Source organism: Podarcis filfolensis, assembly GCF_964270895.1.
Source record: "Podarcis filfolensis genome assembly, chromosome: 4".
NCBI classification, from domain to species: domain Eukaryota; kingdom Metazoa; phylum Chordata; class Lepidosauria; order Squamata; family Lacertidae; genus Podarcis; species Podarcis filfolensis.
In genome coordinates, this window is record NC_139607.1 from 36,957,594 (window position 1) to 36,974,329 (window position 16,736).

Genomic DNA, 16,736 nt, shown 5'->3' on the forward strand with positions numbered 1-16,736 from the left:
AGAAGTTGTGTGTTCTATCAAATGAACAGGTGAAAGTAGATAAACTGTTGCTGTCTTCTACGCCAACTTAAATTCAATAAAGCAACCATTTTGCCTACAATATAGGTACATTTTATTGCTTTGTGTGTGATGGTTAGGAAACATTTACCAGTCACAAAGCTGGCCGTTGCATTGATCCAACAAGGGGACTTGCTAAATAAAAAATTGTAAAAGCTGAGATTTTTTTTTATTTTTTTTAAATGGGATTGGAAGGTAGTTAGATTTTAGCACTCAGAGCTGGAGCAACTAGAACCATCTCCTCTTCCTTCGTTTCTTTTGTTGAGTTAGCAACATTTGGCTACATCACACTGTAGTACATTTGATACTATTGTACTTGAGCTGTATCAGATTTGGCAACAATTAGCTTACTACAGCATGTATCCGTATGTGCTGGGGTGTCAAATCTTTCTTTACAGGTATGCAGACTGAAGACTAGTTGCCAATCAGTTAGTGCACCCTATGGGCTTAGTTGCAGCAGGGCACAGACAGTCCCAGTGAATCATGAATTCATCTATGTTCAGCAAAGTAGTGGGACATACCCACACTGTCTCTTACAATTTTTTTGCCTTTCGCCCTTGCTGTAGTTTTAGTTTTAAAAACCCAAATCAGTGGAGCATATGAAAGTCGTTGCCCAAATGTGTTTTGGGGGTGATATAAGACTATAGTCCACCCCCATCGTTCTGCCCGGATGCTGAGGTCCAGCGCCGAGGGCCTTCTGGCGGTTCCCTCATTGCAAGAAGCAAAGCTACAGGGAACCAGGCAGAGGGCCTTCTCGGTAGTGGCGCCTGCCCTGTGGAACGCCCTCCCATCGGATGTCAAAGCGATAAATAACTACCTGACATTCAGAAGACATCTTAAGGCAGCCCTGTTCAGGGAAGTTTTTAATCTGTGATATTTTAGTGTATTTTTGGTTTTCTATGGAAGCCGCCCAGAGTGGCTGAGGAAACCCAGCCAGATGGGCGGGGCACAAATAATAAATTATTATTATTATTATTATTATTATTATTATTATTATAGTGTTCTTTATTGTTATTCTCACACTAAACACAATCAGATTTGGTTTAAATGGCACCAGATACTACCTTAAACTATTATATTGCTATTTTGCTTTTTCTATTACTACAATGTGAATGTAGTCAAAGGTAGCCTACACAGGTTTCTGTGGAAATGTCTGAATACAGTAAATTTAGTGTCTGCTACTTCAGTGAATGAACCACAAGTTGCCAATGGTGTGAAATCAAACATTGTTTTATTATTTTCCACACACAACAAAAATAAATAGCCTTCTTTAAAGTTTTTATGTTCCCCTTTGATTACAGCCAACACCTTAATATTCTCTCTCTTTACTTTTTAGTATCATCTTAAGTCAAGGTGTTAAGTATCTTTGACTTAAGTCAAAGTTAACAAGGAATCTACAGTGCCACATTTTTAAATTTAATTACCCCATCTGTAGTCTTCCTTCTCTTCTTTTTAGCTGGTACAAAAGACTTGCTGTTGACTGTCCAACTCCAGAAGACTTTGTAGTGATGGACTGGAATGTCAGGTTCCTCTGGAAGATCCCAAATAATCTTGACACTTACACTTCCATCACTGTTCACTGTTGAGTTGGCAATTCGGAGATTAGATGGCGCAGGTGGAGCTGATGGGTCTGGTGGGGGAGAAGTAAAGTTAAGAGGGCAATTTGTGTTGCTTTACACATATGTAAACATCCAAATGTGCATACCAAGCTACAAGGTACGTGAGTATTAGGCAGCACAACTACAACCTGGTTTTTTTTGCTGCTTCTGATGTGTGCTGTATTGATATAAACTGAAAACTCAATGAAATATTCATTTGAAAATAAAGGTAACATACACAGTATGAATATTTACCAAAAAAAAAAAAAAGAATTACAACCACGTAATAATTAGGTCATTATATAAAAAATTAAGTCAATAATCCAGATAAATGTACTACAGGAACCAAGTATCATAATGGAAAAGGTTCAATATTTTTAAAAATCTAAGATGCCAGAATTATCCATTTGCAGAATACACATTTTTGTTGTTAGGCCAAAGCTGATAGTTCAAAGATCACTTTCTGATTACTTTTGTGCAACTGGCATTTAGCCTTAGATTAGCCTAATTATTATTAATAATAATAATTAATTAATTAATTAATTAATTATATACCCCACCCATCTGGCTGAGTTTCCCCCGCCATTCTGTGCGGCTCCCAATCAAGTGTTAAAAACAATACAGCATTAAATATTAAAAACTTCCCTAAACAGGGCTGCCTTCAGATGTCTTTTAAAAATAGGATAGCTGCTTATTTCCTTGACATCTGATGGGAGGGTGTTCCACAGGGCGGGCACCACTACTGAGAAGGCCCTCTGTCTAGTAATGCAACTTACATGCAGCACAATTTGCACTGCAATTTTATAGCCCCTACTGCCAGAGAATTCACCCTTGCACTGCAGACCAAACTAGTAGGTCTCACAGGGTATCAGAGCTGGAGTCAAGGGTAGGTCAGCAATAAAAAAAGCATGGCGTCAGTGAAGTTAACTCTTTATTCAAATACGCACGGGTCTAGTGATCCTAGCAACTCATCCCAGTAGGACTTGTCCCAGTGAGGCAGTTGTGAGGATGAAGGTCCCTGCCTTTGCACCACTCTCTAAGGCTCCTCCTTTCCAGGGTCTTTCCCAAACAGTTGCAAACTTTGTCTGTGCACAACCAATCTCTTCTCTGCTCTGTTCATTTCTCTGTGTGGTCTGGGAGACCAGCAGGCAGGGGATCTAGTCACAGCAGGAGGGAGAGACTCCCTGGATTCTTCAGCAGCCTATTTCAACTCTGCCTCCTAGCCCCTCTCCTCTCCAGCCTCTGCTTCAGCCTCAAAGTTTGAATTGCCCTCTGCCACAGCCTATTCCTGCTCACTAAGCCCTGTTACCTCTTCTGCTTCCAACACATCCTCCTCTCCCAAGTCTGAGCCTTCTTCCTCTGACCACACATTGTCATCCGACCACCACTTTCCTAGCTCTGCACCTTCTTTCCCATGGTGTTCCCTTGAGGGTTCCTCAGTTGCTGCCTCCCATCACTTTTCTGCATCCAGCCAGTCCATGCCACAAGGAGGGGGTGCTTTAGGGAGCATACCCAAACTGTAGGATTTTGCTACCCCTTCTGTAAAAAGATATCTATACGAGCCACAGTAATAAGTGGCCTATCTGCCTTAGCCAGATAACATGAGGTTAATGCCATCTAACCACTCATCAAAAAGTAGCCTAGTTTAGGATTGTTAACATCAGTTCGACTTCAGCCCCTCACTGCTTAAGGAATGACAAATGCCCAATGATGCAGTATTAGATTCAGAAAATTTAATCCCCCAGATTGAACTAGCAGTTGTAATTTAGCATATGATATAGTAGCTTTATCTTGAGAAGGCAAGAAGTGTATAGCTATTGATAGACTTGTTCTTGTTGTTGTTGTTGTTGTTGTTGTTGTTGTTGTTGTTGTTATTTTATTTGTACCCTTCCTATCCGGTTTGGTTGCCCCAGCCAATTGAGCTGCGAGAGAAACCACATGTCTACTATGCCATACTGAAATGCTGCTATAGTATTTTGAAAACCACACTTCATTTTGAATGTCATATTCCCTATGACATCAGCATATTCACACTGCTGGAGGAAGAGGGGTGCGGGGGAGTGCACTGCCCCTGGCACCACGATCCCGGTGGGGTGCAATCGCGGCTGTACCCCCACAGGTGGTGTGCCATGCCCCCCGGAATGCGCGTCACGCCCCTGCGGGTGGTGTGCCATGCCACGTCCCCCGGTTCCAGAGCATGAAGCTCCCCCACTGCATATTCACTATACAAAAACTGCATTTGCTTTGAAAATACAAAGAGAACTCAAATTCTCCAGGACTAGTTTCTTTAGCATTTAGCCTAAATGAAGTAACATTTGCACACTCTCCAGTATTTTAAAATTTCAGTGATGTATTATGCTAGAGATAAAAAAGAGGAAAGAATAGATAGTGTACACAACAGAAGAAAATATTTGTGAGAGGTGAACTTTTTTAAAAACCAGTTTAATGGCAAGGAATCATGGGAATGGTTTTCTTTTGAAGGTGCTGAATATTTATCTGCCTTTAATAGAAGAAGAAGCCACCCTTTGCACCTTTTGTCAAAATCAAAGGAAGATAGTGGTTCCAAAGCAGTGTGTATACTAATATTATGGTAACAGGAGACTGGCACATTGTTTAAAAATACATTTGCTAGAAGAAATCTTTTGATACTCCTGATGTTTTATTATTATTATTCATTTATACCACAACCTTTATATGATCAATCTTACTCAGATTGATTTACAAATAAAAATGTGTCCCAGAAAATTAGAAACAATGTTAAACAATAGGAAACAAATGAACAGAAGAATGATAAAACATGCTGCATATAATTCACAGTGTGTGTGTGTGTGTGTGTGTGTGTGTGTGTGTGTACATCCTTCTTTTTGAGCTACTACTTGGCAGTGAGTGAACCATCACTGTAGCAGATATTAACTGTTTTCTGCAGAGTTGTTAAAAATAGAATTGCAAGTGAACATTTTCTCAAAAGTGTAAGCCAAATGAACCCAATTCAAGCTAGAAGAAAAGTTATTGTATTTAACTGAACATTTAAAAATAGACATTGACATTTGCTCATTTAATGCACAGTTCACTTAGTTGTTTTTGTAACGGTAAATAAGATGCCAAATGCACTGTCCATGGCCAGACACATTAAGTTCATCAAATAAACTCCAAGATTAACGAGTTCACTGAAAAATCCTCTCATTTGTGGTATACAAACTGACACAACTACAATTAAGGAAGATAGGACTTCCTATTTAGAGATTAGTAGATATGAAATAATTCATTATCATGGGAGAAAATTGAATTGTATGTGCTTCCATCTTGACACATCCCAGTCAAAGTCCTGGGTTGTAAACACAGCAAATTTATTGCTGTGTTTTGCTCAACACTTCTGAGCAATGTAAACATTACTTGCATGATGGGGGGGGGATGTTTACTTCTCAGAACAGTTTAGCTCTCTTACTATAGTATTCTCTTTTTTTCCTCAGGCAAACTGTTATGTTTTGGAAAGAGGAGACAGGCAATTGTTGTCTTACCTCTAGTTTCCTTTCATTTGCCTGCGCTTCTGTTGAAGGGTAAAATGGGTATATGCCTTTTGATTTTCCCGGCACATCCTGCTTTGTTTTTCTCTCCTCATAGCCTGCAGAAAGCATAGAGGGAAGGCAAGCAAGGCAAGGCACAGAATGACTTCTGAAATAGCCAAGACCATGCCCACCATTAGGAAAGGGCTGCACTGCTAAGAGGTTTACTGATCTGGCAAGAGCAGTATGGTTAGACATTTCCATAGAAGCCAACTCCTTAGGGCCTGAGGTCCCTTTGCCCCCCCCCAAAATATTTGAGGGAACAGCCCTCCCCCATTGATGGAATTTTCCATTCAAATGGTGTGTGTGTGCTGTATCTTGTAATTGATTATTTGGAGCGGGGCTTGCCTGCCCCCACCAATATTTTATTCAAGTTGGCAACCCTGTGTTTCACCTGTGCCAAGACAGTACTAGAGTCTGTCATGTGTAGTTGTTGGTAGACCATACCTTCTATAAAACTTGAATACCTAATTTTACAGTCTTGACATTCTGTAATAATGTATCAGCTTTCCAGTCCACAAATCTGTCCCTTCATTCACCATCTCTAAACCCAATATGGATGGGCATATTTGTGTGAGGTAAAGGCCTGTCATTAGAAGATGAAAAGCATGCACAATATTAGTTTGACTGCTACTGTTGCATGTTACGTTACCATCAAGTTATGAGGCTATTCAGCATACCTATTCTATGTGAAGGAATTATACTGAATATGTTTGGGTGTTCACAGATGGATATTTGTCTTTTTTTTAATTCAGCCCTTGGTGGTCAGTTATGTAGTCAAGGCAAACAATAAACAGATGGGTTTTGGTTTAGCTCACAGAGCTATCCTTATTGTGAACAAGCCTTGGACTAAGCAATGTGACAGATATAACACCTTTCACTCCAAGAAAGCAATAGCCTCTGAGTCAAGATTAACATCACACTTGCAAAACACTGCAAATACAGCAATTGGCTATAACAAGCACCGAACAAACTATGCCCATGAGGTATTTGTTTCTGTCCTTAATCAGAAAGCTTCATTACAACTATAAATCATGATTCCAGTTCCTTTTCCAACCTAGATTTCAAGTTTGAACACAGCTCCACCAAGTCTATGGAAACTTCTCCTTCAAACAGAAGCCAATTTGCAGTGTGGTTTGCAAATTAAAGCTGATCAGTCTAGACAAAGAAGAGCCTTTCCAAAAGCAAAGCCAAACTCTGCCTACAGGGTTTTTTCTTGAGCCATGGTTTAGTTTTAGTTTTATTAAAGATCAACAGTTGGATACTGATTGTTTAGCAAAAAAAAAATTATCCAAGGGATAGCCCTGACCCCAAGTTTTACAGTTGGGATTCCTCTTGGTGTAAATTTGAAGACTGGTGCTGGTACAGTAGTATACAACCCAGTGGATTCAGTTAGGGTGAGGATGGAGTGATCTCTGCATGAATAGGTGCAGGCATGCAAGGTGTTTTAGTCTATGCTAATCCTCTAGTTGCAGACAACTGACAGAGACAACAGTGCAGACTAAGTAGCCTACACAGCCAGATGTAGTCAGTGTTAGGGAAACCCCATCCAGGGATGTTTTACCTTCTCATTTGCTAGAGTGTCTAGTAAGTAACCAAATAATCATCTGATAATGTCTCAACAGGCCACAACTATGGCGGAGTTGCCCTGGCTATAGAGATAATGAGGCAACATTACCCCCATTTGGTCAGGTAAGTATAGGTTGTAGTTCAGTTTGCTTTCAATAATTCTTGAGTAGGTCTCCACAGTAGGTGGACAGAGCTATGGCAAGTTGCCTGATAGCTTAAACTCTACTCTCAACACAGGCAATAGGTGAGAAGTCATAGAGGATTAGGTAGATTTGACATCCAGATGTGAGGTCTTGACATGTATTGCCAGGCAGGTTGAGGAAGAAGATGATATAAAGCAGAGTCACCCGTGGTTCCTGGCCCAGGCTGCCCTGAGAATCCATAACCTGCCCGAGGCCACTAAAATTACCATTGAAAATGTATCACATCTGGATGAACATTAGTGTTGCATATTTAACTGGTGAGCATACTTAAATGGTGAGAGAAAAGAAAGAGAATAAATGAATTCATTCCACAATGTGTGCCATAGGGGGAAAGTACATAAGAATCTGGAAAACTCATTTTCAACTGTGTGTGTAACTGCAGGTTTAGCTATAAATTCAAAATCCTTTTACACTTTAGATGAGAGTGCTTTTCTCTTCTAATTTAAGGTGGGATCACCCACGGCTCTCTCTTTAAAAAAAAATGTAACTCTTTAAAGGACCATTGAACCTGAACCACAGACAAGTTTCCAATTATTAAACAGCTTCATGGCATATACAAAGGGATATGCTTTGCCCACTGGAATTGGCACATACAAACCAGCTGTGCAACAATATAAAAAAAATTCATTGGCCCCAAAGGAACAGCAGAGAGAATTTTATTGCTACCAGTGGGAGTCTGTTCTGCTTTTACAAACACTCTGTGTATGTGTATGCATGAAATCACAATACAGCATGGGCACTTATGTCCTGTGAAAACAATACTGCCCGCTTCACTTACTCCTGATTTTGTAGGAAATGCTAACACCATTCACCTTAGAGAAGAAAATCTGTTTCCAACTTTTGGACAAGAACACGTATCTGTTCGTTGATAGGACATAATTTTGGTTCTGCTACCATGGCACTGTACAGGCGCTCAACATAGTGCAGAGAACACTAAACAGATTTAAGGTCACATTCAATCTTACAACTAATCTGCAGGTATGTACTCAACTCTCAGTGGCGTATGTCCTTTTCTTATTATAAAAGTCATCTTGCCAAATGGCAAAACTCATGCCTGATTTCTGGGATGGGGTTGCTTTTTCGACATCCCCACCAGCTTTTTACTCAAGTCAGTACTCAAGTCCCAAAAACCATGTACAAAAATTCTGCTGTCTCAACAAGCATTAAAGCACACACATCTTCCTCTTCATTCTATCCATTATGTTTCTCATCATTCTTCAACAAGTGCTGTATTCCCAGATTTATTTCCAGGTAGCTGAAAGCTGTTCTCAAAAGCAGTGACTAAAGACAATTCACTAGATGCGAATGGGGTGAGGGGAAGACACACCATGTATGCCGCTTTGAAAGAAATGTGGGATAAGTAAAAATCTGAGACAGGTAGATGTAAAGTAACTCTTCTAGGAGCTTATTGTGTCAGCTGTAAGAAGATGTCTTCCCTCTTGCATCAATTGAAACAGAATGAAGAGGTGGTTGCTACTTGAGTATATAGACATAAATATCCTGATCCAGAACTCCTGTACAGATTCAGATATAACCCAAAACAGATTGCATCCAAAATGTGAGGGACAACATATTTCATTCAAGAAGAAATACATGCAAATATATCAATGTCAACTGGATACTGTTAACCTCAAGAACAGTAGAGTGTTCACTGCCTTCTGCTGCACCTATGGTTCTTGAGATAAGAGCAATGCAGTGTTACCCAGAAATTTAAGAATGCTTAGATTCCATTAGGTTTCAGTCAATGGTGCTTAAGTACACAGTTAAGAGCTTGAACCCCAATGACTGCAATGGGAGTCAAGCATGCTTAACTCTATCTAGATTGCACCCAAGACCATAAAATACAAATTTAGCAACAACAAAAAGCATACTAGCATTGCATAAAACGTATTGTAATGAATTTCTGAACCTCTTAACCATATTGTATAAGAAACAAACTGCTAAGATTCATTTTGTTTAAATTTGCCAAGTTCACCTTCACCTATGAAGAAAAACGTCAAGTATTTCAGTGACAATGAAAAAGCTGTCAATAACATTTTTATGAAAGATCAGGTTAACCTTAATGAAGCAAACCAATGAACAGCCCTTCGAACATGTTATACCTCTTTGTGTCTTAATTTAGAAAAAAATAACAATATATAAATCCTGAAACTTTGATAGGGCTTGTGACTTTCAACTGCTGGAGCCCTTGAACCTGCAATTTCTGAAAATTAAGCTCATATTAGAGCAATATATAGTTCTGCTATAATTCTTCAATTATGTACTTTTCTATTAAGGTGCTTTTTAAAAAGCATAATGCAAAAATAGGTATAACCAGCTCTATAAGCTATCACATGTGCAAAGGAGATGGGTTTGCAAAAACACAGCTGCTACTACTACTACTTCTCAAAGTACAATATATATGCAATAAATACCAGCACACACTGGTAGCCTACATACACCTGTATGCATGAGAATGAAGCGCTATGTTGCTCACACACAATACTGATAGTCTGTGCCTGTCAACTGTCAATAAGAGCGGCTGTATCATTTAGTAAAAATTAAACAAAATGTAAACTAAAACACAACCCTGTTTCTTTCTCTTATTTGATGAGTTCCAAGCTGTTATTAAACTAGAAAAACAAGTTCTGGCCTGACTCAAGTTGGTATCAGTATATAAAGCCTATGTTGAAAGCAACTTATGATAGAATACACAAGTTTATCTCTGTCAATCCTTCTAAATATAACTCTTGTAGATCTAAAAGCTGTATTACAAAACTGGCTAAGTTAATGTACCTGTGAATGAGATGAACAAGTAAAAAGCAATTGTTTATTGCAGTTGTAGAATTCAGATTGCTTTTCATCAAATATGTTATTTAGCAATGCTTAGTACTCCAGTTGACTAAGAGGTATTTAAGCCCTATTTGGGAATTAATAACTCCTGTGTTTGACGACAATGGAGGAAGGAATGGGGGTCCCCTGCCACTCACTTGACACCAACATGTATTTTGTGAACCTCTTGGGGAGGGGCCCCCAATTGTTTACTGATCCATTTTCCAAGGAAACCTTTTCAAATACCACTATATGTGTGAAGGTGTTCTCTTCAAACAAAGCACTCATATTTATTAAATGAAATATGAATGGGATCTTTCATCTTTGTTTCAGATTGCACATCCCCAGTAATTATTGTTGATTTGGGATTCTATTCCATGCTGATACTTCAGCATATATGTTCTCGTTAAGGTATATGGCCGAATAAATTCATTTGTTTTAACAAGTTTTTTTTTTAAGAGACTATTTAATCTGTCTGAGGCCATTTTAAAAAGCAAACAAGACGGTGTGGGAATCATTAAAGGAACACGGTAACAACACATTTTGCTGACAGTGCAAGCCTTTATTACTCCCACTAAACTTCACCTAAATTTTATCCTGATTGAGGCAGCAGGAAAGGAATCTGTTCATTTGTATTGCATCCCATTCTGTGACAACAGAGCCTGCTAACACCAAAGGAATGAGAAACCTATTAACACTTCCTAGTGTCTATTGATAGGTTCTCACATGCTTTTCAGAATGTGATATTCACTACATGAAAAGAAATCTACTATGGGACAGCAGGATTATGCTTTCAGGTTTTCAAAAACTATATCATTTTGCAGTTGTGAAAGAGGAAATAGATTATAAAATGTCAGCCTTCAAATAGTATTGACACCAATGTTTTTTTAATACACGTATTAACCAAATTATAAACTTTTTGTGGTACCTTGGTTGGCTGGCATTTTATATATATATAAAATACACACACACACACACAATGGCGCATACAAACCTAAAGGTCATCATTATTTCACAGCATATAAAAATTTGCCTCCTTTGAGAAGTTAAAAATTAATAGCAGCTAATCACTATCAATTGTAAGAATGGAGCCGCTCTAAGATACTATAACTGAGGAAGTAATCACAACTTTGTCCAATAATTATTGCTTGCTGTTTGCAGGATTTTAATAATGTTTGTGTTAAAAACACTTTAAATATGTTGAGTGAATTGGCCATGGACTCAGAAAATATATTGTTGGACCACCAGCACAGTCACACAACAGTTTGAGTTTAATGTAGCACTGAATTGAATATAATAAGGGTTTCACATAATAGCACTATTACCCTATCAGAGCGTTTGTAGCAGTACACCATAAATGAAACAGGTCTTTTTAGTGTATTTTTGGATTATATATATATATTTATAAGCATTAAGGTATTATTTGCAGAGAGACATTGGGGCTTTTCCTTTTGGAACTTACTTATGAACCAGAGGAAGCTGAATGGCTCTTGTTAAGGACTAGACTAATCCAGTAACTCTAGTGTTTTTAAAGTTTAGTGGATTATTAAATGCTCCTAATTTAAAAGAAAAGAAAACCAGAACTTACACACACTAAAGAAAGTATGTCTTAATTTTTTTCCAGAGCAATTGTTTATGTGTGAAAACATGATTATGTCATGAAACGTGTTTGGAAAATAAAAGCAACATACAATGAGATAGAAATGCTGCATCCTAGTAACAGCATAAACAGAAGCAAATAAGAGACGGAAATGAAATTCTAAATGTTCAAAAACTGTTTCCTTAAAATGGCAAGAAGTCAGAATCACTAGTAAAGCTCAAATATAAGCCAAACTGTATTAGACGCTGACCGGGCCAGCAGATAAACAGGCTCAGATTATTTTCACATTTGATGTTCCATGTTGCACAAATACATAAAGAAATCTCAGTTGTTATTACTAATAATAATTTTCAAAGAAACTAAAATGGGAGGCCTATTCGTTACAGCATTGCTTGAAGGATCAATGGCACCTTTAAAAAGAAAATGATAAACTACCTTGAAGCCATTCATAAAGGCAATGATTCAACGAATGAAGAATCACCTGTTGGGAAATTGCAACCACAGAAACGTAGAGGATTGGGTTGCATTCCAGGTAAAGACAGATGTGATATGCTCAATGTTGACACCAACCTTTTGAAGAGCGGAAGTGTTTGCTAGGAGCTGTGAAGCCTCTAGTTCCATGCACGTTAATGGCAGCCACTCGGAATTGGTACCACCTGCTTGGCCTGATGTCGGACAGTTGTATTCTCTCCTCTGTAGTCTGCAGTAGGAAACCAGGTTAACATAGAAACTTAGTTTACTCTGAGTGAATCCTGTATTCACTTATACTTTGTTTAATCAGGAAGGCAGAAGCCTTGGGTCATGGTTTTCCCCTTCTTCATATCCTTGGGTACACAGAAAATGGCCTTATGTCAAGCAACTCTTTGTTTATTGAGTCTTTCCTGTGCTACCTGATAAAGGGTGGAATTCAAAGTAGCACTAAGGAGATCAATATCAGCATATGCTTGCCACATGGACCAATTTCCATTCTCCTCCCCCCACCCCCACCCATGAGCTGTTCTTAAGGTTCTCCTGACCTTGCAGTGCCAATTTGGGGAGGCATAGCAGGAAAGAGGGAGGGAGCCCTATTGTGCTAGAAGGACTTGCTGCTCTGGCTCCCATTAGTGCAATGATTTAGTTGAATCGGGGCCTTAATTTAACTAAAGTTTCTACAGATTGAACCTGGGACAGTCTGCATGTAGAGCAAGTGAACTACCACTGAGCTATCTCAACCATATGAACTTGTGAACCACAGATGTAGGTTGGATTAGTAATTTCACACCACACTATTTTGTATGACTAGCTGTATTTCACTCCTTCATGGAATGTGTTCCTTAGGTAATGCAACACTAGGGTTGCCATATTTCAAAAAGTGAAAATCCAGACAAAAAATCAGTTGAGCTTTTTTTAAAAAAATTGAGTTTTTGAGCTATTTTTAATGAAAGTCACCAAAATCTATACTACCAACATGGGCTGCCATATGGCCAGATTTTCCCCGACATGTAAGCGATTTCTGCCCGGACGCTGTTTATAAGGGCTAAATACCAGCTGTGTCCGGGAAATTCTGGACAGATGGCAACCCGATGCAACACCAAGAACATTTATTTGCCATAGATGGGAATTTAACTTAGCTTCTTTTAGAGTTTCCCTGTATAGTAGATGAAAAAAGTTTTTTCTCTATGCTACCTTCAGTCCATCAACTGTAAAATGGAACCTATCCCAGATGCAACAGATTAACAAAGACATGCCTCTGTATGCAAGCCCAAGCAACACAACATTGAACAATGCATCTATGAATGAATACCAGGGATCAAGATTTTTGCTATACTTGTTTTTGGCAAGTAAGGGAAGCTCTCTCCCAACCCTGGAGCCGTGAAACAGAACTGGAGATGACCTCCACCCCTCAAAGCCCAAAAGCTCAGCAGAAGTCTGGAATTTTTATTGGCTCTGTGCTTGTCAGACATATCAAGCCCCCAGCTCCTGTCTCCAGCTGCAGGTTTCCCTCTGTGTCTGATATTTGACACCTAACAGGCACAGAGCAAGCCAATGTTTCCCCACCTTGGAGCTGAAGTCAGGAGTTCCATGGCTTGCTCCTGCACCTGGTGAGTCTTCTGAGTCCCCAGAAAGCACAAAGTCAAGGCAAACCACGGACTCCTGTCTTGTTCTGAGCTTAAGGGGACCAGGGGTTTCTTTTTAAATTGGCAGAATCAGTCATCTACGCTTAACCCTGGAAAAGAGGAGCAGCAATTTTTATGGACCTCGCTTCACTTCTTGGTGCAGCAAAAGTCTAGATTAAAGGCTGCACTTTGGAGGAAGTGAGTCTCTGGGACAACAAATTCATAGCTGGCCACGAAGACCAGCCAAAACTATTTCACTGCCTGATACTCAGGATGAATGGCCTGAAAATAATGCAGATTTATGTAGAAAGGACTAACCTGAGCTACAGTTTGCCAACTGGTAGCATCATCTTCGCTGGGATGAATCCCATAGTTCCATCTCCTTTGCACCACATAAAGCACAGGCTCAATAGAGATATTGAATTTTGAAGACCACTTCACTTCCAGCTGTCCAGATTGAAGTTCACTGAATTTTAATTCTTTTCTGGGTTTCAAAGGGACACCTGAAACATAAGTGATGCATGCAAAAAAGCTCTGCATAAGTAAATTTGTGGCTCAACTATATATTACTACCACTAAATTTATAGCCCAAAGAGGTCTATCCTCATTATCATGCACTTTATCTTACTGTTCTTCTCCAGTGACTGAATCAGAACAGAAGCATATTGATGAGTCACACTACTCAACCACAAGCCATCCCAAGAGTTGCAAACAGTGCCTGTGGTTGCAATGACATCTTCAAGAGCTTTCATTAGTGCCCACAAAGCTTCTGCGCCACTTCACACAGTCATGAGGTGGCCAAGGTGGTTACCTGTCCCCGCCTCCCCCCCCCCCAAGAAGTATGTAGAGTTTAAGGAGGAAGCTTTAAGAGAAATGCTCTTTCCCACTTCCTCTTGTAGCACTCTGTGATTTCAAGGCTCAGATTAAATCTACTGAATCCGACTTTTACCCAGATGGCTTGGGAAGCAGTGAACTGTGCACACACAGTTTCTCTTCCTGTGTCTTGGGGTGGTGGGGCTGAGCCAGGGGAGGGAAAAATAGTGACCAAACAGGGGTGGCACCCCCAGAACTTGTTGAAAAATCAAAATGTTCCCATTGGTGACCCCTATTCCACTACATTTATTTGATTGGTAGTACTGGTGAGTTTACAAAATGAAACCAGCTATTTAATTCCTCCAGGTGATCCTTTCTGCAAAGAAAGTCAAGACTGAAGCAAGCTCTTTGCATATGCAGCCATTTATAGCAGCAAGCAGCCATTTCTGTGACCACGGTGGCTGCAAAAGGCATCACCATACTAGGAAAGCAGCTGCTAGCTATTACATACTGTTTCACATTGGGAATTATCTTCAGAATACGGTACCTATAGAAAGGTTTTCAAGGCATTGGAGTGGAATAAAGCCAACATCTATGTGATAATATAATATACAGGTTAAATGGGGTGGTGGTGGCAGAACTCACATATTAAGAGCCCCACAAGTATTAACAAATTTCTATGTAATATTGTTAAATGAGACATCACCTTTAGAGAAAACTAAAGGCTCAGCCTTGACCAGAGTATAGAGTTCTAAAATGGACTGCACATTCAGTACAGCAAACATAGAAGCCCAGTCGGTGAAAACTGTAATTGAAACAAGATTACTGTTTTCACTGACTGCTCTATGTTTGTTCTAAAATTCTCATCAACCTTTGCACACCCTTATCCCACATGTAATATGGTTCCCTGCCCACTTTCCACATGATTGGCTGCCACTTGTGAGGAAGGGCACAACACTGTGCTGTAAGTTCACAGGTAAGTGTACTTACATCTTGCAAAAAAATGAGAATACCTTAACAGTTACAGTGGTACCTCGGGTTACGGACGCTTCAGGTTACAGACTCCACTACCCCAGAAATAGTACCTTGGGTTAAGAACTTTGCTTCAGAATGAGAACAGAAATCGTGCTCCTGCGGTGAGGCAGCAAAAGGAGGTCCCATTAGCTAAAGTGGTGCTTCAGATTAATAACAGTTTCAGGTTAAGAATGGACCTCCAGAATGAATTAAGTTCTTAACCTGAGGTACCACTGTACTGGTTTTAGCAGCTGCTCCACATTTATCATAATAGGCAGTTCTGCTTCCAGAGAGGTCAAGCTGGAATTTCTCTCTCCCCTCCAATCCCATTTTTTGAAGTGACTGCAGATTTAGAGGACTGTTTGAGATTTACATAAATTCCCAGCTTGGTTTATGACTTTGGCAAAATCTGAGGTTTGTTGTTTCAACTTCTACACTTCTATGGATAAACAAACCACCTTTCCTAGAGATCGAAAAACAGACCCTTTCTCCAAGTGTTCCAATGTATTACACACACACACACATGAGAGAGAGAGAGAGAGAGAGAGAGAGAGAGAGAGAGAGAGAGAGAACCCTAAAATTGCCAGGAATAAAGCATATCATCAAAAGCTGATACATTTATTTCTGGATATCACTAGATAGCCACCAGTCTTCGTACACTGTAACTAATATTGCTAAGAATGATATTTCAGCTTTATGCATTTGAAAATCCATGCTTAATTATTATGTATAATAACCCTCCAATCTGCATGCTGAGAAACCTTCCATCTGTTTTACATTAGGGTCCGTTGGATTCACTTGATTGGAACTAACTTAGCCCCCCTGGTGGCTGTAATTGTGTTCAGATGGTTCTCATGAGTGCAAGCAGAACATAGCACAAGTGCATTTTGGAATATTCCAATACAACCAGAATAATCAATTTCAAGTCCAGATGTACATTTGCAGTCATTTAGAAATGTGCTTTTTATTAGATAAAAAGATTTGTATCTATCATTGAAGCACAAATTAGTCCTCTGAACTCCAGATTTCTTGGCTTTTGGAAAAATGTGTACCTCTTGGCCTTTTACTGGGTTAATACCAGACAGGTTTTATTTCTTCTCTCCCCCCTGCCATTAGTTATTTTATTTTTTTACATGCAGAGCTGCCGTTGTGGAAACGCTGTTGTCCACCATGTAGACTTAGCATTAAATGGTGACAGGTTGGGCTGAACTTCCACAGTAGGCAGCATTCAAAAGAACATCAAAGGCTTACTAGCTTAGATTCTAAATTTAGATCCTACAAACCTGTGTGGCAGCTTGAGTAGCAGCACATGGAACACAAATCAAGTTCAAGACACCAGTGCTCCTCAATAAATTATAAGAACAAATATAGATTTGATGCATTAAGAGCAGTTAAGTCAGGTTCTCCAACAA

General features: G+C 39.5%; 1 protein-coding gene across 1 annotated transcript in view; it reads right to left on the reverse strand.

The window, feature by feature from the left end:
• The window catches only part of ANOS1 (anosmin 1), an 86,818-nt gene that overhangs the window by 15,079 nt on the left and 55,003 nt on the right, over window positions 1–16,736 (reverse strand). The window contains exons 5-7 of the mRNA XM_083612129.1: window positions 13,816–14,000; window positions 11,972–12,101; window positions 1,482–1,687 (exon numbers count right to left, since the gene is read on the reverse strand). Coding sequence (XP_083468255.1) covers window positions 1,482–1,687; window positions 11,972–12,101; window positions 13,816–14,000 — 521 coding nt within the window. The remainder of the gene's footprint in view (window positions 1–1,481; window positions 1,688–11,971; window positions 12,102–13,815; window positions 14,001–16,736) is intronic.